Below are 26,705 nucleotides of genomic sequence, written 5' to 3' on the forward strand. Positions count from 1 at the left end.
TGAGTGGATTTCTAAAGATAGTGTGGAGGACATAACGTTGAAAGAAACCTTTTTTGTTTTCCTTCTATTTTCCACATAGTTCTCATTTATTTAGTTTATATATGCATAAAATAAAGGAAGATAGGACCCTTATTGCTTTTCAGTTTTATTTAAGATGTCATTTTCTAACAGCATTGCATGGTAAGGAATAGCATGGAGGTAGTGATACCTAGCCAGTTAAGTTCTAGTTAAATTTAAAGTAGGAAAGAAAGGATCATAAATGACAGTATTAAGCTGTAAAGATAAAAATACTAATATTTTCAGTTTCCTTTTTTTTTAACCCATTGCAATGTAGCTTGTAACTTCATCACAGTACTATAATGACTTTAAAATTGTCAAAATAACTGTTCTTTTCCATTCTCCATTGATCTCACTAAATGCTCATCATGCTGGACTTTGCATAGTGTTGTTGCCCTTTGACTTCCATAATGGTGTGTTTTCTTGGTTTTCCTTACCTTTCTCAGTGCTTGCCTAGTCCTTACAGTGCTTTAGATTTTTTTCTAGCTCTTCCGACAACCCCCCACCATTTTTCTGTCTGAAAATTGTGATACTTTTCACCAGTGTTCTGGCTCTGTATTTCCAAATGCCTGCATTCTCACTTGTTTGTCATAAAATTTCCTCCAACTCAGTAAATCCAAGCTTGAATTGTTTCACCTAACTACCCATTCATTTAGTTTGGCTACCAGTCCCAAGATAGATGTTATGGCATTATCTTTATTTCTTCCTTTTCAAATATCTTGTAACCAAACTATCACCACATATTTCTGGTTTCCATATGTTCTTCTCCAGTTGCCCTAGTGTAATGTTGACTGTTGTGATTTGGCTTAGATTTGGTTGTCATTGGTATTTAAATAACCTTTATTAAAACGTAGAGATGGATTTTATACATACGATTTTGTCTTGTGAAGCATGAGGGGAAAGTGAATGCCTTGGACAGGAATCTTGCCTCATTCATTTTACATTTCTAGCACAGTTGCCCAGCACATAATAGATGTTGAAGAAATGTTTTTTGAAGGAACTGAGCAAATTAAGGGAAGAGCTTTCTTAGTTCTAAGTTCTGTGAGATGAGAGAATCCATTTGAATGGCAACTTTTTTTTTTTAACCTTTTTGCTATAGAACACAGTACTTCAGTTGTTCGTATTTGTTGATATTGTTAAAGGAATTCTAATGGTTCTTTTTACAAAATTGACTTACAGTATAAAATATTTTCCCTCTTCCGTTTTAGGTTTTGGAAGGAAGGATGTCGTAGAACACTTACTGCAGATGGGTGCTAATGTCCATGCTCGTGATGATGGCGGTCTCATCCCGCTTCATAATGCCTGTTCTTTTGGCCATGCTGAGGTTGTGAGTCTGTTACTGTGCCAAGGAGCTGATCCAAATGCCAGGGATAACTGGAACTATACCCCTCTGCATGAAGCTGCTATTAAAGGAAAGATCGATGTATGTATTGGTAAGTATTATTTGTTGATATCTAAATTGTACTATCAGCCTGACAGGTGTAACATTTAAAATGAAGGTTTACACAAGGAAGAAGGGTAACTTTTTCCTTGTTTTTTATTGCAGTGGAAATAGTGTTCCCAGAGAATAAATAAAGAAGGCTTTATTACTTATTCTTAGAAACAATTCTTTTCCACCAAGGGGAAGTAGAGAGATGGAAATCTAAAGTTGGTTAAGAACAAGTTTCGCAACATTAACTCTCCAAATGTGAGGCAAATGTCCACTGGTGTGGAACTAAATTTTGATGGATTACTGTTATCAAATTTAGTTAATTTACAGTCTCTTTAAAAGACTGCAAGTTTTCCATCCTAGCGTCAATGAGAACCATTATAAAGTATAAGTTCTAACTGAACTGGATGACATATTTGGAGGTTTTAGGTTGATTCAAGGAAAGTCATGTAGTACTAAGGCAAAACCTCTTTCTTTATGTTACTAAAATTGAACACCAGCTATTTTATTAGCACTGGAAAAGCTCTGAGTGGTTTGAATACAGTAGTTCAAGGCTTAATATTTTCAACATGTGCCATAGTCTAGAGAAAAAGCAATTTCAAACAAAATTGAAATTTTCAACGATTTTAAGTATTGTGATTATATGAAATTGTATTCAATCAGCATGTCTATTTTATATGTATCTAAGTATATATATTTTTTGATTTTGCTATATTTTATAAACTCTTTCATTTTGAATCTGAAACAAGCTTCTAGAGAACAAGCATAATTTCTCCTGAGTGTATCATCTCCTTGAAACTTAAGGTGGTGGATGTTCGTTTAGCCTGTGGCAGGTTGATTTACATAATTGTTGTCTTCCTGAATGGCATCCATTTGTTTAGTCAGATATTTTTATGATAAAACTCAAATACATATGTCATTTTTAAAGATACAGAGGCGGTGCCGTTATTAAGATTTTCTCCCTCTTCATAGCCATCTCTTCCAGCCTCAAATATATTTTTTAGTGTTCCTCAAATTATTGCATTGCCTGACAAAACTTCTTTATCCCATTCTCTCTCATTATCCTTTGTCACTTCATCCATTGATGTGACCTTTTGGACACCCTGTCCTTTTTGATCTTTGACATCTTCCATTTTCACTTGATTTACCCATTTCCTCCTATGTCTCTCACTAAAACAGCCATGTCCTAGACTAAGTCATTTCATAAAAGTAACCCAAAAAGCTTGAACTTACCACATATTCTCTGACCACTAAACATCTTAAGTTACTTGTGATAAGTTACTAAGTGATAACAGTTATTGAACTTGACATGTATTCTTACCTAATCTTCTAGACCTTCAACTTCCCTACTTTCATCCTTTCTTGCTTCACTTTGTCATATCCATTGGATTTTTCTGTCATTAGTTACAGAATTTTATACAGTTTTCACCTTCTTGGAATATTATCCCTTTTAGGCTTCAGTGTTCTATTTTCCTACCTGTACCTCTCTGAATTTTTCATTCTATCAGTGCTTTTAATATCTTATTGAAATTAATATTCCTCTCCTCCTCCTAAATCCACTTCCCAAAAGTATATAATGAAAATGCTCCTTTTATCTAAGTTCATTTATTGGTTTTTTGAGTGTCAGTTGAGGTTCAGTTTCAGACAACCCATTTCCTACCATAAAAATACTAAAATTCATTCCATAACTAAAAATATAAATATATACTTCTATAAACATTAGAATATAAAACCAAACTCTTAATATAAAGCTATATTATAAATATTCCTTTTGGGTCATTTTCTTGCACAGGCAGAATGAGGCCTTTCTAATTCTGAGTGCAGTGATATTTGTATCTAAACTATATACTTTGTTTTCCTAAATCTCCCACAGGCAAGCATAGGCATTCTTTATTGACCAAAGAACTTTTAAGTAATTAAAATTAATTAAAATTTAATTTTTTAAAATATTTTTATTGATGATTGTGATTCTGATATTATAGATTCTCCTCTTGAAGTGATCAAACCATTTTTTTTTCCACTGAAAACTACTGATGTCTTACTTTATCCATTAAAAATTGCAAAGGAGCATGTCTTTGCTGATGTTGTGTGCTTTGGAGATGTAGATTTGTTTCATCCAGTTGTGGATTCAAAAGGCTTTACACGTCATAAGTTAGCACATCACACTTTATCTTCAGTTCCACTGATCATAGTAGAATTGGTCACCATTTTGTTGATGATGATCAATAAGATTGTGTGGGACTCATTATAAGGACATAAGTGTGTTTGATATTTGGGTGGGAGTTGAAGTTAAGCTTTTATGAGTTGACATTGGCTAGGGTGGTCTAGGAAACCAGGCTAGGATGGTCTAGGAAACCATCAATTGTATACTATAGAGTCTAAGGTCTAAATAATACAGAATATTCACAGAATTATAAAATATTTATTAAATTAAATAGAAAATACATTTCTCATCTATTTCTCATACAACTGAATCTATAAATCTTTGCATAATGGGTCAATAAAACTAAGAAAGCCTCCTGTATGTTGTCTTGGCTAGATTGTTGTGTTGCCCTTGCTAGATTGCTGTGTTTCCCAGTAAACCACAGATCTTAAAATATCATATTGCTTTATTATATTTAACTCTTTACATAATAAGAGGCATTTATTATATATTGTTTTTGTTTTTGTTTTTTTGCGGTACGCGGGCCTCTCACTGTTGTGGCCTCTCCCGTTGCGGAGCACAGGCTCCGGACGCGCAGGCTCAGCGGCCATGGCTCACGGGCCCAGCCGCTCCGCGGCATGTGGGATCCTCCCGGACCGGGGCACGGACCCGTGTCCCCTGCATCGGCAGGCGGACTCTCAACCACTGCGCCACCAGGGAAGCCCTATTATGTATTTTTAACATTTATTTTGAAATATAGATTCATAGGAAGTTGCAAAAATAGTACAAGAAGATCCATGTATCTATCCTTCACCCAGTTTTTCCCAGTGGTTACATCTTATGGAATCATAATACAGTATCAGAAATAGGAAACTAGTGTTGGTACAGTGTGTATAGTTCTATGCCATTAATCACACGTTGAGATTCATGTAACTACTACTGCAGTCAAGATACAGAACATGTTATCAGACTCCCCCAAAGATCCCCCTCATTCTACTTATTTATAGCCTACTTTTATAATGACCTACCCCCCATCCCACATCCTTAACCCCTGGCAACCACTAATATGTTCTCATGTGTATAATTTTACCATTTTGAGAATTTTATATAAATAGAATCATACAGTATATAATTTTTTGAGATTGGCTTTTTTTTTTTTTTCACTTGACCTTCCAGATTTTTTTTTAAATTGCTGATTATTATGCCATGGTGTTGATGTACCATAGTTTAGCCATTCACCAATTGAAGAACATTTTGGTTGTTTCTACTTTTTGGTTATAACAAATAAAGCTCCTGTGAACATTTGTTTACAGGTTTTTATGTGGAGATGAGTTTTCTTTTCTCTAGATAAATGCTCTGCAGTGTGATTGCTGAGTAATACAGTAAGTATTTGTTTAGCTTTTTAAAGAAACTGTCATAGTATTTTCCAGTGTGTTACATGATTTTTCATTCCTAACAGCAATGTATGAGAGATCTAGTTTCTCTGCATCCTTGCCAGGATTTGGTATTGTCACTATCTTTTATTTTAGCTGTCCTAATAGCTCAACAGCGTTTTAATTTATACTTCCCTAATGGCTAGTGATGTTTCACATGCTTATTGCCATCTATATCTCCTCTTTGGTAAAATGCCTCTTCATGTCTTTTGCCCTTTTTCTTGAAATGGAGTAGGATGTGTATTATCTGGGATGCTTTTAGTTGCAAATAACAGAATACCTCAACAATAATCGCTTAAACAATAAAATCTTATTGACTCACATGATAGAAAGTCTGCACGAGGTTTTAGGATTGACTCAGGAGTTTCAACAATCTAAATAGGCAAACATGTTAGCTTTTCCCTCTTGGTTTCAAGCACCAAGCATCATATTCTCACATCAACATCCAAAGCAGGAAAGGAGGAGGTAAAAAAAGGGCATTCTCTGCTTAAGATTTTTTTTTAAGAAGAAAAATCTTTCCCAGAAAACTTCCTCTTAAGAGCCCATTTTTCAGAAGTAGGTTACGTGTTCACCCCCTGCAGTAACCACTGGCAAACAGGAATGAGATTATCAGAATTAGGACCAATCATGATTTATCCCCTACATCTGGGCACCTTGCTTCCCAAATAAAATTGGATTTTTTTAAGTAGTAAGAAAAGGAAATAAGTTTGAGTGGATGATTAATGATGTTTCCACAGAAGGATAAAACAAGTAAGATATAAGACTTATTAGTAACATGCCTAGGGGTGGGATTGCTGGGTGGGATGATAAGTGTGTGTTGAATTTTACAAGAAGCTGCATTTCCCTGATGGCTGAATGTGTTGAGCATATTTTTATGTACATATTGATCATTTATGTGTATTCTTTTGTGAGGTCTCTGTTCAGATCTTTTGACTTTTTTTCCTTATTATTCCCGAGTTTTGAGAATTCTTTTTTGTGTTACGGATATAGACCTGTGTTGGATTTATATATTGTGAATCCTTTCTCCCAGTCTTGCCTTTCATTTTCTTAATGGTGTCTTCAGGCAAGCAAAAGTTTTCAATGTTGGTTGAAGTCCAATTTGTCAGTTAAAAGAGAAAAAGTATTTGGTGTCTTCCCAGCACTGGAATAATAAGGTGAGGTATCTAATAGACAATTATTCTTAGGTTAAACACAGTTTATAGTGAAATAAGATTATAGTTTTAATTATCAATACATTGCAGAAATTCAGGAAAGCAGGTTTTGGTTTAAGGGTCTCTGCTTGAAGTGCTTTATGATAACTTAGGATACACTTTTAAAAATTAAAATGAAAGAATTGGCTACCCCATAATGAAAAATTGAATGTATTATGTGGCTCATTTTTAAGATTTAAAAGTCAGGTGGATCTTGTTTAATTAGAAAATAATTATCCAAAATATGCATGGTTATTTCTGTGATAACATTGTTTGCCCCTACTATTTGGAAGTATATTTCTAGAATCTAGGGAAATAGGTTATTTTTAATAACTTGTTGCATGAAATCTTTCTGTGAAGGAAGACATTAATTTGTAATACTTAAACTTTTTTTTTTTTGGTTTGTGCTATCCCTTGGCTCTTCTGAGATCAAAAGACACACACAGATGTTCTTTGAGCTGTTTCTTCATGTCACTGGCTTTGGTAATAGTTTTTCATATTCCCGCAATATTGAGACAGGAATTATAAGCAGTTTAAGTAGTTCAAAGACAGTCTTTATAGTTCTGGTGTAGTCTTAACCTCTAGTTCTCATTGGCATCTCGGAATAGAGTAGCTATCTGTCCACTCAATAGTATATTTCCTTTCCTTTTTTTTTTTCCCTACAAAATGTGAGTTGGGAGCCAAATATAAACTTCGGAGCACAAGTTTTAAGGACCAGAGTACCGTTTACCATATTTTATTTTTTCCTACCTTTGTTATTTAGGGATCACATTTTCACATAGAGTCCTATTCAACCTGGGTCTATGAGTGAGGGAACTCCCCTGCCATCACTTTCCAACTTGTAGCAGAAGCAAGGAATGAACTTATTTTACTAATAAGCCTTTGAGGTTATGGAGAACATTGTTACTGGCCGTAACCTAGACTACCCTGACTGACTACACTCTATTTATGAAATTGAATTCCTAAGTAAACAATAAAGAAATGGTTACGAAGAATGACTTGTTTGGTTGCCATCACAGGGAAAAATATCTTGGAGCTGATCCCCAAGTGAATCAGGGTCATAAACACAGTTCAAAATGCTTTCCTACTTAATAATTAGCATATACAAGTGGTATGTGCATAGTGATGAATTAAACTAAAATTGTTGTAATCAAAATATATTTGCTTTCCAATGCAGCTGTAGGGTCAAGTGACAGTCTCTTAAACTGAATCAGGTAAGGTGTCAATTTGAGCATGCTTCCAATCAGTGTCTTGTTATGTGCACCTTTGGTATTCTGCTGAGATTGTACTTGGTTCTTCTTGGCTGATCCTATTGTTAGTCTTCTGTGGTAAGGAACTAACAATAATTGTCTCATTTATTCTTGTATTCTTGTTGCCTATAGCTGGTATCTAATTGTATACTCAAGAAATGTGTGTGGAATAACAGAGCAATTCACAGGAAGATGGCTAGGTTCTCTCTGGCTTTTTTGCATTACTTTGTGTTAATGTGGAAAAGGAAGTTGAGTAATTTTCTACTCCTTTTGTTTTTTTTTTTTTTTTTTTGCGGTACGCGGGCCTCTCACTGTTGTGGCCTCTCCCGTTGCGGAGCACAGGCTCCGGACGCGCAGGCTCAGCGGCCATGGCTCACGGGTCCAGCCGTTTCGCGGCATGTGGGATCCTCCCGGACCAGGGCACGAACCCGCGTCCCCTGCATCGGCAGGCGGACTCTCAACCACTGCGCCACCAGGGAAGCCCTCTACTTCTTGATTAGGTGGTATTTTGAGATTCTTTTATTTTAAAGTTATGTGAATTTGCAGCATGTCAGATAATCCTATATTTATATACAAATATAAAACGTATAGTCAGATATAAATTATGTGTAGATAATCTACCATTTGTCAAATCGTCATTCTTCATTAAGGATGGGTTGTTGACTATTGGTTCTGAGCATGCATTGACTTCTGGTTATGGATTTTTTGTAAGGAATGGGCAGTCATACACTTTTTGTTGTTACTTGTAGATTAAACCCATGAGTTCTCCTGTCATGAACTGAAGAGTTGAGACAGGGAGGGAGAAGAAAGAAAAAGGTGATGTTGGTGCATTTACCAAAAATTGCTTTGGTTACATGATACATAATACAGTGTTTTCCCTTGAGGCAGCCCAAAGTACCTAACCAAACAATTTCACTAATATTTATAACCTATGCATGAAGCAGATGATTCAAATTACCTACCATTTTACTAGTGAAGAAAGCTGTTACTTTGCCACAGTCTGTAGAGCTGATATAAAGTTGTTATAATAAGAAATGTTTTCTTGACTAAGAACAGAAAGTTCTCTCTGCTTAGTGAGATTTGAGTGTATTTTAAGAATAAAAAACTAATTTCATTCTTTAAATGTGCCAAACAAATCCTTCTTTATTCTTAGTTCAGCTTTTTAGATCATCTAATATTTAACAAATTTAAAGTGGTAATTTTACCTTGCTTTAAAAACAAAAACAAAAACAAAATCTTAAGATAATCTATTTACTAAAGCTTAAACTGTTTTTATTATTATAACTCACTCCTAAAGTAGTATCTCTTTCATAATTTCCAGGCAACTCTATTTTATGTATCTTTTATCTAGAAAGATATATTTACTTTCCTTGTTCAAACTCTATTTTAAATTACCTTATCTACACACTCGTGTTTCTCTTTAGATCATATAAATCTTTCTCCTTTACTAAATTACCTGATCACTTCCATGAAAAGTCCTGGAACTTGGGAGTGGCATGGGATTGAGGGTGGGGGGAGAGAAGGGTGGGACTGCTTCTGGTACATTCTTGTCTTTTGTTATTTCAAATATAATACATTGAAGATTAACAGCTTTCTGGGTTTTGTCTTAACAGTAATATTAAAAGTAATAGATGTTCATTTAAAAAAAATAAGCAAGTACACTGATAATAATTGTCACACCTCATTTTCTGTCCATTTAGATTTATGTAGCCAGTAAATGAAAATCGGTTAAAATGTTAAAAATTTAATTCCTCAGTTGTACTAGCCACATTTCAAGTGCTTAATAACCATATCTGGCTATTGGTTATCTTATCAGAATGTGTAGATATTGAAATTGCCATCATTGTAGAAAGTTCTATTGGATAGGGCTGTTATAGTCAGTGTACCTGTGTCCATAGTCCTTTCTACATAAAAATGAGATCATTCCACGCATGCTGTTTTCTAATTTTTTCACTTTGTGTTATGACCATATTTCATTATTAGTGAATATTTTTGTCTAATCTCATTTTTTTTTTTTTTTTTTTTTTTGCGGTACGCGGGCCTCTCACTGTTGTGGCCTCTCCCGTTGCGGAGCACAGGCTCTGGACGCGCAGGCTCAGTGGCCACGGCTCACGGGCCCAGTCGCTCCGCGGCATGTGGGATCTTCCTGGACCGGGGCACGAACCCATGTCCCCTGCATCGGCAGGCAGACTCTCAACCACTGCACCACCAGGGAAGCCCTCTAATCTCATTTTTAAAGGCAGTCAAGAATTATATAGAAATAACCACTTTTAAAATCATTCACCTATATTAGGCCATTTAGAATATTTCTGATTTTTCACTATTTTATAAACAGTACTATAGAGACTATCATTTTCATTAATTACATATGTAAACCCTGATTACTTTAGGATAAACTACTGGAAAGCTAGAGCTTCTTAATAAGAATCAAAGAAATGTAGCTGCTGGAGTACTCTATTAGGGCTCTTGATTTAGTCTGTCACATTATCTATCCATATGCCATCCATAAATGAGCTAGGTTAAGAAAAGTCATTTCCCACACCTTCCTTACTCTTTGTAAAAATTCATTGAAAATTCAGTGAAGTCTTGAGAATTTGTTTCACTTGCTTTTGTTTCATTATTCTCTCTCTTCCCTTTTCCTGACAGAATACTTCCCTTTGGCATTTTGTTTTTTCTTTTGCGGTACGCGGGCCTCTCACTGTTGTGGCCTCTCCTGTTACGGACCACAGGCTCCAGACCTGTCACAGGCTCTGGACGCACAGGCTCAGCGGCCATGGCTCATGGGCCCAGCTGCTCCGCAACACGTGGCATCTTCCCGGACTGGGGCATGAACCCATGTCCCCTGCATCGGCAGGTGGACTCTCAACCACTGCGCCACCAGGGAAGCCCTCCCTTTGGCATTTTTAACATTACTTTTCCATATAAAAACTGAATTGGGATCTTTTAAACAAGTCTCAATGTAGCATTTTCATAAAAAGTAAAAAAAAAAAAAAAAAAAGGCAAAATTCCATACTTGTATCCTTAAAAAGGAGAAGAGCCAAAAATGATAGCAGTTTTTCCCTTCTGAAATAATCCCTGGTTAGAGTGTTTATGCATTTACCTGATATATTTGGGATTACTTTAGTAGGCATTCTGGTTAATGGTGTTAAATATATATTGATATATTTATATAGAGTTTGATATTTGTTCACTGTATTTTATTAAAATTCCCAGAATGAATGTCTTTATTCTCCTAAGCACTTAAGAAAATATCAAAGATGCTTAAATTAGGGGGAAAAAGGTCAAGTAACAAGAACAAAAGAACAACCAAAAAAACACCTCATACATTTTAAAAAGTGATGTAATGCTTTGCTTACTACTCAAGACTGTCTGTTAAATTAATTAATTATATGTTTGCACTTACTTTTAGATTAAACATGATTGTCCAAAACAGTCTATGGATTTCAGTGAGATGCGTGGCTTAAGTTTGGTGTTGTATGAAAGTGGTATTTGAGGCAAATGGCTCATGTAACCAGTGGGTTCTCTTTACATGGTTATCGTGTTATCTGAAACACATGTATATTAAAACTGTGTCCTTGCTTTTTACAGTTCCCTGGTAACTGAGATTTCAGAGGCAGGCCCAGATTGGAGATAAAGACTCATGGAGTCCTTCTCACTCCCCATTTTCAGCTGACCAAACTAGAAAGTTGTTACGTATAATAATTGCAGTTTCAGGCTTTAAAAAAATGTGATGTATTTTTGTTGCTTTAGTTCTTCAGTTATTTAAATCTGCTAATTCTCTTTTTTTAGATGGGGGTGGGTGTTAGACTTTTCATCTGTAAACAGAATCCAGGATTAAGAATGTAACCTTATTGTGAGTTGTTTCATATTCTGCCCTCAGGTATGACAGTACAAATAAGACATTAAGAAATCCCACAGTGTGTCCAAATATATGTTTATTTTGTGTCAAGCCTGAAAATTTCTATATTTGTTGTGGTACAAATAATCATGGTTACAGATAGAGGGCATATATTTCATTTTGCCTTGGGGGGGCACAATTTTGAGCATTGATCTTTTGAAAGAATCTATTGTACTTGAGTATGAGGATGGTGGGAACAAGAGAAGGAAGTATTCTAGTGGGTCTCCTAAAATGGAACCCTGGCTGCCTTGGTGTTACTGCAGAGTCTGGTTGCCTGCTTTCCTACAGGGGGTTGTTGGATGGGGTTAGGAAGAGGACATTGGTCGCTGGAGGAAGGTATTTAGGACAGATACATAGATGTGCCCTTTAGAATTCACATGAAGGAAAGAAAGCTTGAGTTACAGTTCTGGTGTGATCTTGGCTTCTACTTGTGTAGAATTATAAGGTAGAAATTAAATGCTTGGCTTTAGAATTAAGTATGAATTCCCCTTTACCACAAAGAATTTAGTTGCTTTGAGCCTCAATTTCTCACTTATAAGGTGGGCATCAGACCTCCTGCATCAGGTTGTTATGGAAAGTTAAATGAAATAATAAAGCAGGTAGAGTCTCGGCAAGTGCTTGTTTCCTTCCACTCTCTTTTCCCTTGGGTGGCAGCATAAGGTGTTCTCAGAGATCATTTCTATATTCTGACACTCGGTAAAAACGTAATGACAGATATGTGGCTCTTTGTTGCCTTCAATGTGAATTAGTTTATGTCCTTTGTTTCATATTCATTGTTACTTTGTAAACTTGAATTATGATTTGATAAGACATGAAACCTTTTTTAAAATGGCAGTTTATGCCCTTTAACTTAGCAGAGACGTTGCAGGTAGGATAATGGAAAATTATCGTAACATAAACATTTTCCCCACAAATACTTCAATAGCAGGAGTATGAAGTTCTAGTGATTTGCTGTGACTAAGTAAAAAGCGTATGAAAGCTTGACAAATGCAAAGAGATGTGAACAATGATAATTTTTTAAAGGCAAATTAATTATGAGTAAATAGTTCTTCAAGTTGCTAGAGGGCATCATAATTGCTGTTTCTGAAAATTGCAGCCCTCTAGGAATGAGCGAAGGGAAAGAGCAAAGGAGGAACTCTGTTAAAAGAAAAAGGCATTCTTTTCCTCCTCACTGTGGGGGAAAGGAGCTCAGACATTGAATACTGTCATTAAGAATATCACTCATAGGATAATTTATCGAAAACAAGCTACATTAAAAAAATTATTTGATATATTTCCCAAAGAATGAAAACTTAACGGTTATGTTCTTTGCCTCCTTCAGGTTGAAAGTACAACAGTATATTGAGGTTCCAATCCTTTGAATTCTTAGAGACATAGGGAAATAATAGTTGTGATATTATTTCTTAAGAAACTAAAATTCAAAGCAGAATCAGAATATTATGGTACTGGCTCAACCCTGTGTTCCTTGTGAAAAATGTTTTCAAACATGTGACTTTAAACCTTGTATCACTAAAACTGTAGCACTAAAACTGAATTGGTCTTAATATTTTATAGTGGGGGAATTTGCCTGGAAATGCTAGTAAGTCCTTGAGGCCTTACTCGGCTCTTAACAATTTAGGTGTGGACTCAGAAAGGTGGGTGAAACTTCTCTCAGAGAGATTGGGAAGCACCTTTTGCATGTGGTTGCTGTCCCTAGAACTGTAAAAATTCTGTCATCCTGTTATAAACTTACGTGGTCAGACTATAATATCTACTTTGTTACTTATTAGTGTTTTATTTACATGACTCTAGTCAAGTATTAGAAAAAGTAATCTTCCCCTAAGTACAAGGAAGTATAAAACAATAATTGGGTACAAACGAATTCATTGTTCCTAGGGCTGTTACCAGTTTGCCTTTATTTTAATCCAACTGGTATTTTTTTAGCACTCTGTGCACGGGATTCTATTTTTGAAAGGCAGATGAAAAGGTCCTGATTGAAGGGATAGGGTGTTTATTGAGTCCCTATTGTGTGCTAAGAACCAAGCTAGGTTTATATATATTGTCTCAATTATGGCCGCAATCCTTGGAGGAAGGTAGTGAAAGAGGAAATTGAAATTGACAGAGGTGAAGTCACTTGACGCAGGCCAGACAATTGCTAAGTAGAGAGCAGTATTCTCAAACCCAGGTTTGTCTGACTCCTAGACAGGGCTTTCTTTTAGATTTGATTCTCTAGGGTTTCCAGGTAGAAAGGAGATATGCTTTGTTATAATCATTCTTATATTTGTTCTACTGCCTGCTTTATCTTATAATAAATTGTGGTTTGTGTAAGCAGATAATGCTGATTTCCCAGATGTATTGGGGCCTGCCTTAACTCCTTATTGAAAAAAGGATATAATTGAATTGGATATAAGAATCTGCTATATACACATACAGAATAATCTATACCTAAGTTACTCCATATGTAACGGACCTTTTCAAAAATTCTTGGTCTTCTCTGTTTATAGGAAATCTTGATAATGGGAGCAAAATTTAATTGGAGGATTCTTTTATTATTATAACATTTCATGCCAAAGTTTGATCATAAAGAGCTAGTCTTATGTAAATTCAGTAAAATTTGATTTACTTGGATTAGCTTTTTTGAGTAATTAAATATTTTCTAACGTCTTTAAAAAAATTCTTACATGCACATGTGTACTATATGTTAGCCACTGTTCTAAGAGCTCCTCAAATACGTATTTGTTTTGTCCTCCTAATAACCCCATGAGTAGGTACTGTTATTATCTCCTGATTTACTGGTGCGGAAATGGAAGTACAGAGAGGTGATGTCGCTTCCTGGGGTCCCAGAACTAGGAGGTGGAGGAACTGAGATTCTAACCCATTCAGTCTGGTTCCAGAGGACCAACTGTTAACTGTGGTGTTTTGCCATTAGTAAGTGCAGCAGACTTAGGAGAGAATTTGATTTTTTTGAACTTACTTTAGCTCAATGAACTATCTGCCTTTATGTGCCTCATTAGATGGAAACCCATTGGTAACTTTTTTCCATGTCCCTCACCAGGAAAAAATAAGAATACATTTTTTTCCTAAGTTCAAAGGCACATAAAGACAGATAGTTCCTTGAGGTAAAATTATGTATCACAAGTATGCTAGTCCCAGTTGTTGACAGAATTCTGAATTTTTGGTGACTTTTGTATGAAAGGCAAAGACTAAAAAAAGTATGGTTAAAAACCTGGACTTTTACACAATAGAAAATTACTTCTTGACTATTTTACTTTAGACTTATTTCTACAGTCTCAGCATTATCACAGATTCTAAATTAATGTATTTATTTTATATTGGAATTGTTTATTTAATGCTACACCATATTTAATGTTGTTTGCTTGATAAGAACTGCCCAATTTTTATTTCTCCATTGGTTACAAATTAATTACTTTAAAGAGCAGCTTTAAGAGAAGTATTGTTTTGGCAAACATACTTAAACAGCATGTGTAAAGATCATTTTTGTCTGAGGAGAAATATCTGTCTCATTATAAAAATAATATATATTTGTAATAAACATTAAAACACTGTAGAAATATGTAAAATAGAGACATTTTTGTAAAGATTCATTTACCATGTATAGCCATATCTACATAATACTTTAAATTTAAGATCTGTTATTGCTGTAGATGCCCATTGAGATCCGCCCATGTACTCTAGAACTAACGCCTCTTTCCCCATCACCATTGTTTTTATTGCCTCTTCCAGCTTCTCTGGCCAAGCTTTTGAAGTCCAGAACCAGATTTGAGGCAAGCTGGAGCAAATTCTCTTTAATGAGAGTTTGGAATTAAGGTTCAGATAGTACAAGTATATGTATTGTCTGTAGCCGAGGGTGATGGCAATAAAGCTGGGAGACAGGGATAGGCAGCAGCAGGATAAATTTGGGGACATGTTTCTGCCTTTGCTTTTGATGAGATGCCTCTATTCTTCAATAAATTTTCGTGTTGTTTAAGCCAGTTAAAGTAGTTTTTTCTCCCTTGTAATTTAAAAGAAAAAGCCCTCTAATTGATAAAGTCAGTACTCAAAGATATATTCATAAGTCACAGCATCATTTTTATTATTTACCTTTTACTATTATTTACTGTTTTTAAAAACATTTACTAGTTACTATTTTATTGATTTACTATTTGTTTATTTCCTATTATGTTATTAAACCACAGAAATCTTCCTTCAAATGAAATCTAATGCAGTAACCCAATATGTAAAAGTGTTGAGAGGGGAGAAGCATAGATCTTCATGTATTCCACCTCACAAAAGTTCGTGTGTGTGTGTGTGTGTGTGTGTGTGTGTGTGTGTGAGTGCGGGGAGTAGGTGTGGTTTTAGCCAGGAGCAGTTTTGCCCATTGAGGAGATATTTAGCAATATCTAGAGACATTTTTGGTTGTCACAGCAGGGCTGTTTACATCAATTGGGTAGAGGTCAGGGGTGCTGTTATCATCTTTCAATGCCCAGGGCTACTCCCTATTGTTGCAAGTTCACGTTGCAACCCAAGCCAAGGCCAAAGCCAGGGCCTGACTAATTTGACGAGAAACGATGCCACAAGTGCCAGCTCCTTGTGGTCCTTGTACTATACAGCAAAAAGGATGACACTGAGAGGAGAAGGGCTGAATGACTGCAGCACAAGTTGTGGGATCCTCTGTTGCTGAAGAGCCAATAGAAGGGGAGATGAAGAAAGCCCCCTACCCTACCTCATCAGAAGTGGGAAGTGATGAGGGAAGGTAGAGAGGTGAGTGGAAGATGGCCTCACAGTAGCTCCTTGCAAGTCTCTCATCTTTCATTTCCAGAGGTCACAAGGCATTTGCACCAAGACACAGATGAACTGTGATTCAAGTCTTTGCTTAGCATGTGAGGATACTTGCAGAGTCTCCAGGGCACCATGGTGGAGCCATCACCCTACACCTGCAGTAAATAATTATCTGGTCCAAAATGTCAGTAGTTCACTCTGCTCTAGAGTAGTGCTGTTCGGTAGATACATAATGCCAGACATGAATGTAATTAAAATTTTTCTAATAGCCACATTAAAAAGAAACAGGTGATATTAATTTAATAATATATTACTTAAAGCAGCATATACAAAATATTATTTCAACATATGAGTATAGAACATTATTATGCTAAGGGAAATAAGTCAGAGAAAGACAAATACTGTATCACTTATATATGGAAATATAAAAAATACAACAAACTAGTGAATATATCAAAAAAAGAGGCAGACTCACAGATATAGAGAACGTAATAGTGATTACCAGTGGGGAGGTAGGGGAGGGGCAATATAGGGGTAGGGCAGTGGGAGGTGCAAACTGTTGGGTGTAAGATAGGCTCCAGGATGTATTGTACAACCTGGGGAATAGAGCCAATATTTTGTAATGACTGTAAATGGGAAATAACCTTTAAAAATGGTATATAACATTAAAAAGCATTATTAATGAAAAATTTTATATTTTTTTCAACTGGTTTCTGAAATCTAGTGTATATCTTCTACTTAAAGCACATCTCAATTCAAGCAAACTTTTCATCAGTAATACTTGATCTGTATTTAGATTTAATAAAATTTACAGTTGAAACAGTAGATTCACATATCTAAGGTGTTCAAAACATATTAAACGTTTTCCAATAACTGAATCATGTACCAGTGTGTCATGTATCAACTTAATATTTAAATTAATTAAAATTAAATAATTAAAATAAAATATAATTAATAATTCAGATCATCAGTCTCACTAGCCACATTTCAAAGACTCAATACTTACATATGGATGGTGGCTACTATATTGGACAGTGTAGCTCTAGGCACTAGAAGATCACTTAATCATCTTAATTTATGGCTAACAGGCCAAGCTAAGACCACACAACCATTACTTCAGAACTTTTCTCCAGCTTGCTTGGATCTCTGTTCATTATATACCAGAATACCTGCTCTTAAATCTCCATTTCAGAAGAGCTTTATAAGTAGGGTCACATTAGGCTAGGCATTATATTATGAGGTTCTCAGAGGTTTTTCCAAAGGATATTAATTAAGATGAAAGAAGCCTACTTCACTCAGTGAATGTCACTACTCATTCAGTGAAAAGATACCACTGAGCATCAAAAAAATCAACATGAGTCTAGTTTATGTTGAGAGAAACTTACTGATTAGCCTGAGTATGTTGACAGGGAATAGAACTGATCATTCTTTCTGAGTCCCAAATTTAATTTGATATGTAGAACCAGTATTTATCTCCTATGAATGTTAGAATTTGAAGGATTTAAATAGTTTATTTGGGGGTGGAAAGTGCTGGTAAGAAGATGGATCTTAATAAAGGAAGAGAATTCTAAAAAATATAAAGAGGAAATAAAATATTTTTTTAAAAAAATTTTGCAGATGAAAATAAATATTAAATTTATATCAAAGAGTTTTCTTTGATTTGCCTAGTCAGACCTTATATATCTTGGTTCTAGAGTAGTGTTTGTAGGAATGTATTTAAAGCTATTAACATTTATTTTAAAGTAATTTTTAAGGTATAACATAATTTAATTGATGTTACCTAAATTAAATTTATCCCAAGAATAGGAATATGGTGTTTTTACACTTGTAAAAATATCATTTTTTGCAAATATACATGGAAACAGATTTATAGTTAAATCATTGCTTAACATCTGCTATATAGTATAACATACACTATAGTTAGGATAGGTTCACAAATTATTTACCTCTGACGTATTACTCTAAAACTTATTGCTTTGTTTTGAATTATCAACTATTTTTTATAGTAGTTCCTAATTTATATGTGTACTATTTTTTTCTGTATCATTGAGTTTATCCTGTTTGAGCTTCTTGAACTTATAAATTTGTGTCTCTTATTAGTTATGGGAAAATCTTAGGCATTATCTCTTCAAATATGTATGTGTTTCTTTTAAGACTGATTACAACATATTAGACCTTCTCACTCCATCCTTTATCCATGATTATTTCTCCTTGCAGCATTCTTGGATCTGTTGACATGTTTTCCAGGACAATAAATTTCTCTTCAGGTTTATCTAATCTGCGAGTAAACCCCTCTATTGAGCTTTTAAAAAATCAGCTTTATTGAATTACAACATAAAATTAGTTTGAGATAATGAAATAAAATGCATCCATTTTAAGTATATATATTGACAAGTTTTGACAAATGTATACGCCCATGTAACCACTACCACAATTTAATAGAGCAGTTTTATCACTCTAAAAAGTTCTTTGGTGTCCATTTGCAGTCAGTTTTCTCTTCCTCTCCACCATCCCCAGGGAACAATTGATCTGTTTTCTGTCACTGTAGATTAGTTTTCTGTTCTAGAAATATGTTCTTTGCTGTATGGCTCCTTTTGCTCAGCATGTTGTAGAGATTTCATCCCTCTAGTATGAGTCAATAGTTTATTTCTTTTTATTGCTTAGTAGTATTCTTTTGTATGGATATGCTACAATTTGCTTATCCTTTTACCTGTTGATGAATATTGAGATGTTTTTCGTTTTTTTGCTTTTCTAAATAAACATGAAATTTTCATGTGCAGGTGTTTTGTATGGACATATTTCTTTAACTCTTGGATAAATATCTAAAAGTAGGATGTTAGAACATACAGTAGTGTATATTTACCTTTATAATAATTGCCAAATTGATTTTCAGAGTAGTTACATACCACTTTACAGGCCCACCAGCAATGGATGAGAGTTCCAGTTTAGTACATGCTCATTAATATGGAATACCATTAATAATAAAAGATGGGTCATTGCCCATTTTATAAATTTGCATTTTCTTTTGAATAATGATATTGAGCATCTTTTCATATATTAGAAGTTTGTATATCTTTTGTCTTATGCATTGACGATTATAGCTAGCTAAAATTCGGTCTCTTAGTATTTTGCTCCAAAATTAAAAATTTTATTTGCTAAACTTGGTGCTTTGTGTGATTTAATTTTAGAAACTCAGTCAAATGAGTATTTCTATACTCTAATTAAAAGAGTAAGATGGGGCTTCCCTGGTGGCGCAGTGGTTGAGGGTTCGCCTGCTGATGCAGGGGACATGGGTTCATGCCCGGTCCGGGAGGATCCCACATGCCGCGGAGAGGCTGGGCCCCTGAGCCATGACCGCTGAGCCTGCGTGTCGGGAGCCTGTGCTCTGCAACGGGAGAGGCCACAACAGTGAGAGGCCCGCGTACTGCAAAAAAAAAAAAAAAAAGAGTAAGATGACTATGAAATACTTGCAAAACATTTTAACATAAACATAACTTCTTTTAAAATTGAGTGTCTGTTCATTGTGAGGAACAGTTTTAGACCTTTAATGTAGCTCTAAATTCACATAACAAAGAATTTACCATGTCTTAATAGGAGGGTTTCTGCCATTAAAAGTGAAAACTATACTTAAATGCTTTTTCGTAATTTACCGAAACGCCTTGCTACATTTTTAGCTTGGAAAATTCACATTGTTTCTATTTCTTCTATCTTCTTAAATCAGTTATTAGTGCCTGTACTTAAATATAATTTATCATAATAGCACTTGATATTTTTCTAGGAATTTGATAAGATGAGGCTTCACATACGTGTAGAAATATTTTCTAAAATGATATGAATGCTTAAATTTAATAGTTTTGAGGAATTAAATGAATCGATTTCAGTCTCTCCTGCATTGGTCACAGACTGAAGGCATGCTCCCTGAATCTGGCTCGCTGTAGCTGAATGTTTGCACCAGAAATAGGAAAATCACATGTCCTTCTTGCCATAGCTTTTTTGAAAATGTCATTTTGAATATTCTGATCTTACCTTGGGTTTAACTCTCTGTTATTACGCTAGCTGCTATATTTTCTCCACCCTTATAACTTCCAAAGGAGATAAATGGGTTTGAGTTATAGAGCCTAGACATTTGGGATTTGAGGTTTGATAATGCCCTAATTGGTTAAAGATAATACAAGGAGATTTTGAATGTCCGTCCACAGTAGTCTCGAATTTACTTACTGAATATTACTCAGATTTTAGTTTCCTTGTTTTTCTTTCAAACCTTAGTTTGTATATTGATTGTATATTCTGGGAACTTTGCTTCAGACATTTGTGCTACTTTTGAAGAAGAATCTGTTACAAGATGAATTTCTAATTGTATTATGTATCTGTAGTCATATTTTATTATTCCTTTTGGTAGCACAGAACTTTGAAAGCAACTTTTGAAGCATCCAGCATTGAGAGTCCTACATGTCACTACTTCAAGTACAGACTGACTGTCTTGAAAGCCATGGTTGTTATCCTTGCCCTATGTATGTGCTGTTCTTCTGGTATTAGAAAATAGTATCACACAGATCTTCATAGGGAATAGTACGAAACAAATTTGACTTGAGGAATTGCTCAAGAAGTAGTTTGGTACTTTTTAGTATGTACCCTACAACTTTGATCATGGACTCAACTATTAATTTTGTTTTTGTTAAATCAAGTGTTAGGATAAATAAATTTTTTTTCCATTTTGATTAAAAGCGTAGGGAAGGAAAAGGGTCTGTTTGAGGCAAATCTTTCTTTTTTAAGATTTTAGATCTTAATGCTTAGACTGTAACTCTAAAGCATTATCAGGGATTTGAGGCCTATTCTAGATACATAGAAATCATTTATCTAGTCCAGGTCCTTCACTTTATAGACCTGGGAACTGGCTTAGTGCTTCTCAACCTTGTCTGGTCAGGGACCAGTTTTTTTCCTTCCCCAATGCATGGCAGGCCGATAACTCTGTAAACTACAATAAAGATGAGGTACTGGAAAAAGTAATTTTAAAATGACACACACAGTTTTAAATGTTTCCTCTTAATTTCTGTGGTTATCTCAATGTCGATGGATTACAGAGAGTTCGAGGACTAGAACAGTCCATGGACCACACTATGTCTATTACTGCCCACACTTTATCTATTCCTGCCCAAGGTCGAGGTTGGCAGACTATGACCATGGGCCAAATCCAGCTCACCCCTTGTTTTTTGTATGTCCTGTAAGCTAAGAATTGTTCTTACATTTTAAATGATTTTTAAAATATACAATAATAACAATATTTTCTTATATATGAGAATTATACAGAATTCAAATTTTAATAAAGTTTTATTGAAACAGAGTCACACACATGCCTTTAAGTATTGTCTGTGGCTGCTTTTCCTCTGTAATGATGGGGTTGAGGCAAGGCTGAATAGCTGAGACAGAGACCATATGGTCTACAAAGCCTAATGTATTTTCTCTCTGGCCCTTTACAGAAAAAGTTAAGATCTGAAGGTTTGGCTCTAGGACAAAGCAATGAATTAGTAGTTAGTGGTAAAGTTGAGAGTACAAATACATTTTAAAATGTGCTTTAAATATTAGTATTAGCTGATATGTATTGTCAGGCTCTGTGCTTAGTACTTTTGATGCTATTTTTTGTTCCCATTTAATCTCCCCAGTGCTGCCCTTTTATAAAAGGTTAGGTAAGTTTAGATCCCTTGTGGTCTAGTTATGGATACCTTTATTGCTCCTAAAACTCTTAGCTCTACTGAGTTTTGTGGGTTTTTTTACCCATATCTGGTGAATTAAAATGGTTCGATTATTTTCTAATGTGGATTTTGTTATCAGCATCTGGTTTGGAAAATTCAGCTTCTTCCCTGTTGCTACATAACTCTGCAGTGATGTTTCTGTGTGTTCAGGTCCAATGAATGAGATGCATATGACTCAAAAATGTTTAGAAAACAGATATTTCTAGTGAAAAGATAACTCCTTTCAAAGTCAACTAAAACAAAGCAAAACTGCAACTAAGCTGTAATGGCAGATTTCTGTTGCAAAATAGCAAAGATATAATAGGTAAGGCTGAGACTTTAGGTGACTTTTGGAGGAACAATAAGGCTTTCTATGTTTTGCCTCTACCACGCATTAAGCTGCAAAGTAAAAGCTCCCACCATATTATCATCAAGGATTGTTAAACTACGTTCTTATACTTCTTGTTTAAAGTAGGTTCTGAAGTTCTCGAAGTATGCGATAAAAAAACTCAGATTTTCATGGTAGCTGTCATTTCTTTGTTTTCCTACTTTTTGCATGTGATCACTCAGCATCTAAATAAAGATATAGCGATAGCTGTCATCTTTACATTTGATACATGAGCTTGCTTCATGATAAAGACCCTTTACAAGCCAAATCTTCATGTTGGGATTTCTTCCTGGAATAAAAAATATATATATTGTTGTGAAAGCTTATTCATTATGATGAAAGAATAACTACAGTTTCACATTATGGTACTTGCTATTTTGTGCTACTTTTGTCACTTTATAAACATCTGGAAAAGAATTATGTTCATTGCTTACAGTCAAGAGTGAAAGTCTTAGCAAAATCTCACTGCATCTTTTCAAGCCATGGCTAGTTTTTGTTATCCCAAGTCTGAAAGTATCCGGGATTTAGTGCAAGAGATGCTGATGCACGCTGTCCCAGCAGCTGCGTCCCAATTCTAGATAAAGCTATTCCTTTGTACCTTATAATAAAGCCATCGACTAGATGGCTTATGTATTAAAGGGAGAAGAAGAGCTTTATAAAGCTCTATACTTATTAATAATGAGGCTTGCCTTCCAAATATTCCTAAAGAATGTATGTACTTTAGCATGGGACTGTTAATGAATGAAAATCTGGGACACATCAACAGTCATTATATATAACATGTCTTTAACCATTTATTTGAATTTAATATTTCTGCTTTGTTTTAAATTTATGCTATAGAATATTGGTAAATGGTAACAACTCCTGTTCTCTCCAGGAGTACACAAAGTGTTAGATTTGAACTGTTAGAATAACTTGTAATTGAACTTTGCTTATTAGACTAGTTTTTAATATATTTATTAGTTTAACCATTGGTTGGGTAGTGTTATAGCAACACCCGCCCTCCCCTCACCACCATCCCCACCCTGCCCCTATACACACACATACCAGATGTAGTTGAGAAATGTTTTAGATTAATAAATTATATCTGGATTTTACTTAAACAGTGATTCTCTCTTTTGGAAGCCTACACATCTCAAAATTCTCTGTAGCTACTTTTTACCCAATATAGCATGTGTAACATTCATTCCTCAGCATATATCATAGTGATTGAATTTCTGATTCTAAAAATTTTTGATGGCCAAAATTATTGTGGAAGGCAGTTCCTTTCTTGCAGCTCGGCTGCAGGGAACCAGAGTTGCATGCGTTACTGTGTCTGGTAAACTTCTTGGAAGCAAGCCAGTATGTTCTGATGCGTTTCCATACATGTAAGCAGTGAGCACTAAAAGGCTTGCACAGTATTACAGCTGTTCCAAGGCGAGGAAGCGGTGGGAAATTCAGCAGTGAAAAATTCAGCAGTGAAGCAGCAGCAGCAACAAGCAGCCACAGTGGTAGTAAAGACAGGGCAGGCTCATAGTGAGAGGATTTCACAGCGCGAGGCAGCGAGCATACAGCTCCCCATCCTTCTGCCTGAAGGAGGCAAACCCAAACTGTCTGTTGCAGGATTTTTCTAGTTTCGTGTTTATGATGTTAAGTCATGTGATTATACTGTACCACAAGTTGCCAACTTCGCTTTACTCTAGAGAGGATCCTTTGCTGCAGAGCTTTTTTTTCTTTTTCTTTCTTTCTTTTTTTTTCTTGAAAGAGAAAAAATTGTGCAATGTATGTTTATGCCTACACCATGCCGAGGCGGCACTTACCAGTAAATAATCTTTGTATCTCTGAGGTAAGATACTGTTTCTGCTTTCCCTGCACAGTGCTGCTGCAGCACGGAGCTGATCCAAACATTCGGAACACTGATGGGAAATCAGCCCTGGACCTGGCGGATCCTTCAGCAAAAGCTGTCCTTACAGGTAAGAAAACAGAGCTGCCCGATTATTTTATCTACTAGCTATTGGATCTATTTGCTTGCTTTTATAAAATCTTTATGGTCTGAATTTTATTTTCTTTTACTGATAAAAGCTCAACAAATATATATGCCATTATCTCTATTATTGATTTGTTATATTAACTGTTTTCGTTAATCGCTATACTGGCATAAGCATAAGCAATAGGATTGCTTATTATACTCAGAATTTCTGAGAATTACAGCATTAAATGATAATATAATTATTCATGCTTTGGACTTTTTTTTTTATGGTTTGGATTGTAATTTCCTGTACCTCATCTTCTCAGTTGATTCTTTTGAAGACCTTCACTATTGAGCAAGCAAGGGCATTTGTATTACTTTATAAAAGTAGTTTTGATCGGAAAGACAACCTGCTGCCTTATTGCTTACATCAATGGTTAAATAAAATATGATGCCGCTCCTCCCTTGCCACTCTGTTTATATTTTTATCATTATCTTCTCCCTTTTACCATGATAGCAAAGTACTTTTTAACTGAGGCAGTGGATTACCTTCTTTCTTCAGATAGTGAAAAAATTTTGGCTTAAGTATTGGTTTTATTAAGGCAAATGTCAGGAACCAACAAAGGACATGCTGGAATAGAAAGACTCTCTCAATAACAACATAGGAAATAATGCTATAAGTGATGTGATACTGAGCAACCGTTTTCACTGATCTTCATTCGCAGAATGCTGCATTGGATCTATTTTTGTTTTTATTCTCAGCATCTGAGTTCTGCTGCCTTTGCCTTCTTTTACTTAACTGACATTTATAATTTGGAGCCTCTGTCACTGCAGTACTCATAGTATTGTTTTAGGTTGTATGAAAGTAAATGACTTTTAGCTTCCTTTTAAATTTGTCCAGGTTTGAAGAAAATAAATCTTTTATTCACTTTTGAGTCCATTTTTAACAAAGATTCTGAGGTGAATGGAAAATATCTATATACAGAAAGCTTTGAAAATATGTGGAATTTTGCTTAATTACTCTGCATGGAAAGACAACTTCCCTCAGTGTTAAAATTAACATAATCTCAGATAAATCAGAGTAATCTGATTTATCTAAATTAATAAGAGTTTAGGTGATTTGGTTGCTGAATCATGATAACATACACTAGAGGAATAAAGCTATTTTAAACCAGTGTAAAGAGGAAATTTAAATATAATTATAAAGTTTTAAATAATGAAATTAAAGTCTGTAGCCTCAGGGCTGCTGTTTAGGTTCTGCAGCCTTTCAGTCTCTTCCTTTAGCAAAGCCCCGGGCAATGATTGCAGCCTTGGAGTGGTCTCTGACCAAAGGAGAAAATTCATAGTACTAGAGGGATATTATAAATGCTGACCAAGACTGTCTCTGTATCTGTGTCCTCTATCTGACCTTTCCTTCTCTTCAATCCTCAACACCTGCCTTGTCCATTTGTTAGATTTGTTCATTTAATGCAGCACTGCTTTAGATCCACTTTCACTTTTTTTAAAGACAAAGTTTGAATATAAGTTATGAACAGCAAGAAGCTATCTTCTAAGTGGAAGTGAATTTCAGGGGAGGTTGTACTGGCTGTTAGTTTGGGAAAGAAATCTGGCAGAATAACTCATAGAGACCAAATCTTCCTGGAGGACAGATACCATGTCTGTTAAACTTCCCCGGAAAAGCATCTAGCACTGTATTTGGCTTAGATAGGAAGATATTAAATTCTTCTTGGTCATAATACTGAGCTCATTAATTGTTTTTTTCACAAATATGCTCTCTTGGAAATGACATACAACTTTTCAGATATGATTTAAAAGAAAAACATTCTAGTGGAAAATATAAGCTAATGATATTTACACACTCGTGTTATATAATGCAGTGAAATATATTCCAAAATGTTTTTCTGCCCATGCAGGTTCTCTTCTAAGCAGTTCTTTCCGATGGAAAGAATTCCATTCTGATGGAATTATGGTGGAAGTATTATTTCCAAAGTTAAATTTAAAAGATTGAGCAGTGATAAAAAGAGAATCTTTTGAAAGTCTTAATTTAGAGTTATTAGAGATTATTCTAGATGATGTGTCACTATTTTTATGCCAGATGTAGTTGTAGTACCATTACTTAACCTTGAGGGTGAAGTTTCTGTTCTTTATTTTTTTTGTCTTTGGGAATTTAATTGCCAAAGATGACTTCCAAAATTTTTTATGTTACTGCTTTTGTGCATTGGCTAAAATTATGTATAGATATATGTATACTCCTTAAAGGAAATTAATAAAGTGAAAATCTCTCTTACCTAATATTTTAAAATAAATAAATGACTAATACCCTCTTCCGCATAAAGAATGCATGAGGTTTTACAGAGCTGTATAAAACAACAACATACCCTTAGTCTTACAGTTAAGGGAGCCCAGCATATAGCCATCTGCTTTGAATAGTGCACTTAGGTATTTTAAAGAGAATAATCAATTGGAAAGACTCATTAAACTC

General features: G+C 35.1%; 1 protein-coding gene across 2 annotated transcripts in view; it reads left to right on the forward strand.

The window, feature by feature from the left end:
* Positions 1 to 26,705, forward strand: part of TNKS (tankyrase) — a 180,694-nt gene that overhangs the window by 24,479 nt on the left and 129,510 nt on the right. For both annotated transcript variants that reach the window (XR_004347856.1, XM_032618357.1), the window contains exons 2-3: positions 1,266 to 1,490; positions 24,132 to 24,227. Coding sequence is in view for 1 of the 2 variants with exons in the window: in XM_032618357.1 (XP_032474248.1) it covers positions 1,266 to 1,490; positions 24,132 to 24,227 (321 nt within the window). In the remaining variant the exon portion in view is untranslated. The remainder of the gene's footprint in view (positions 1 to 1,265; positions 1,491 to 24,131; positions 24,228 to 26,705) is intronic.

The sequence above is a fragment of the Phocoena sinus genome, chromosome 21, assembly GCF_008692025.1.
Source record: "Phocoena sinus isolate mPhoSin1 chromosome 21, mPhoSin1.pri, whole genome shotgun sequence".
Classification (NCBI taxonomy): Eukaryota; Metazoa; Chordata; class Mammalia; order Artiodactyla; family Phocoenidae; genus Phocoena; species Phocoena sinus.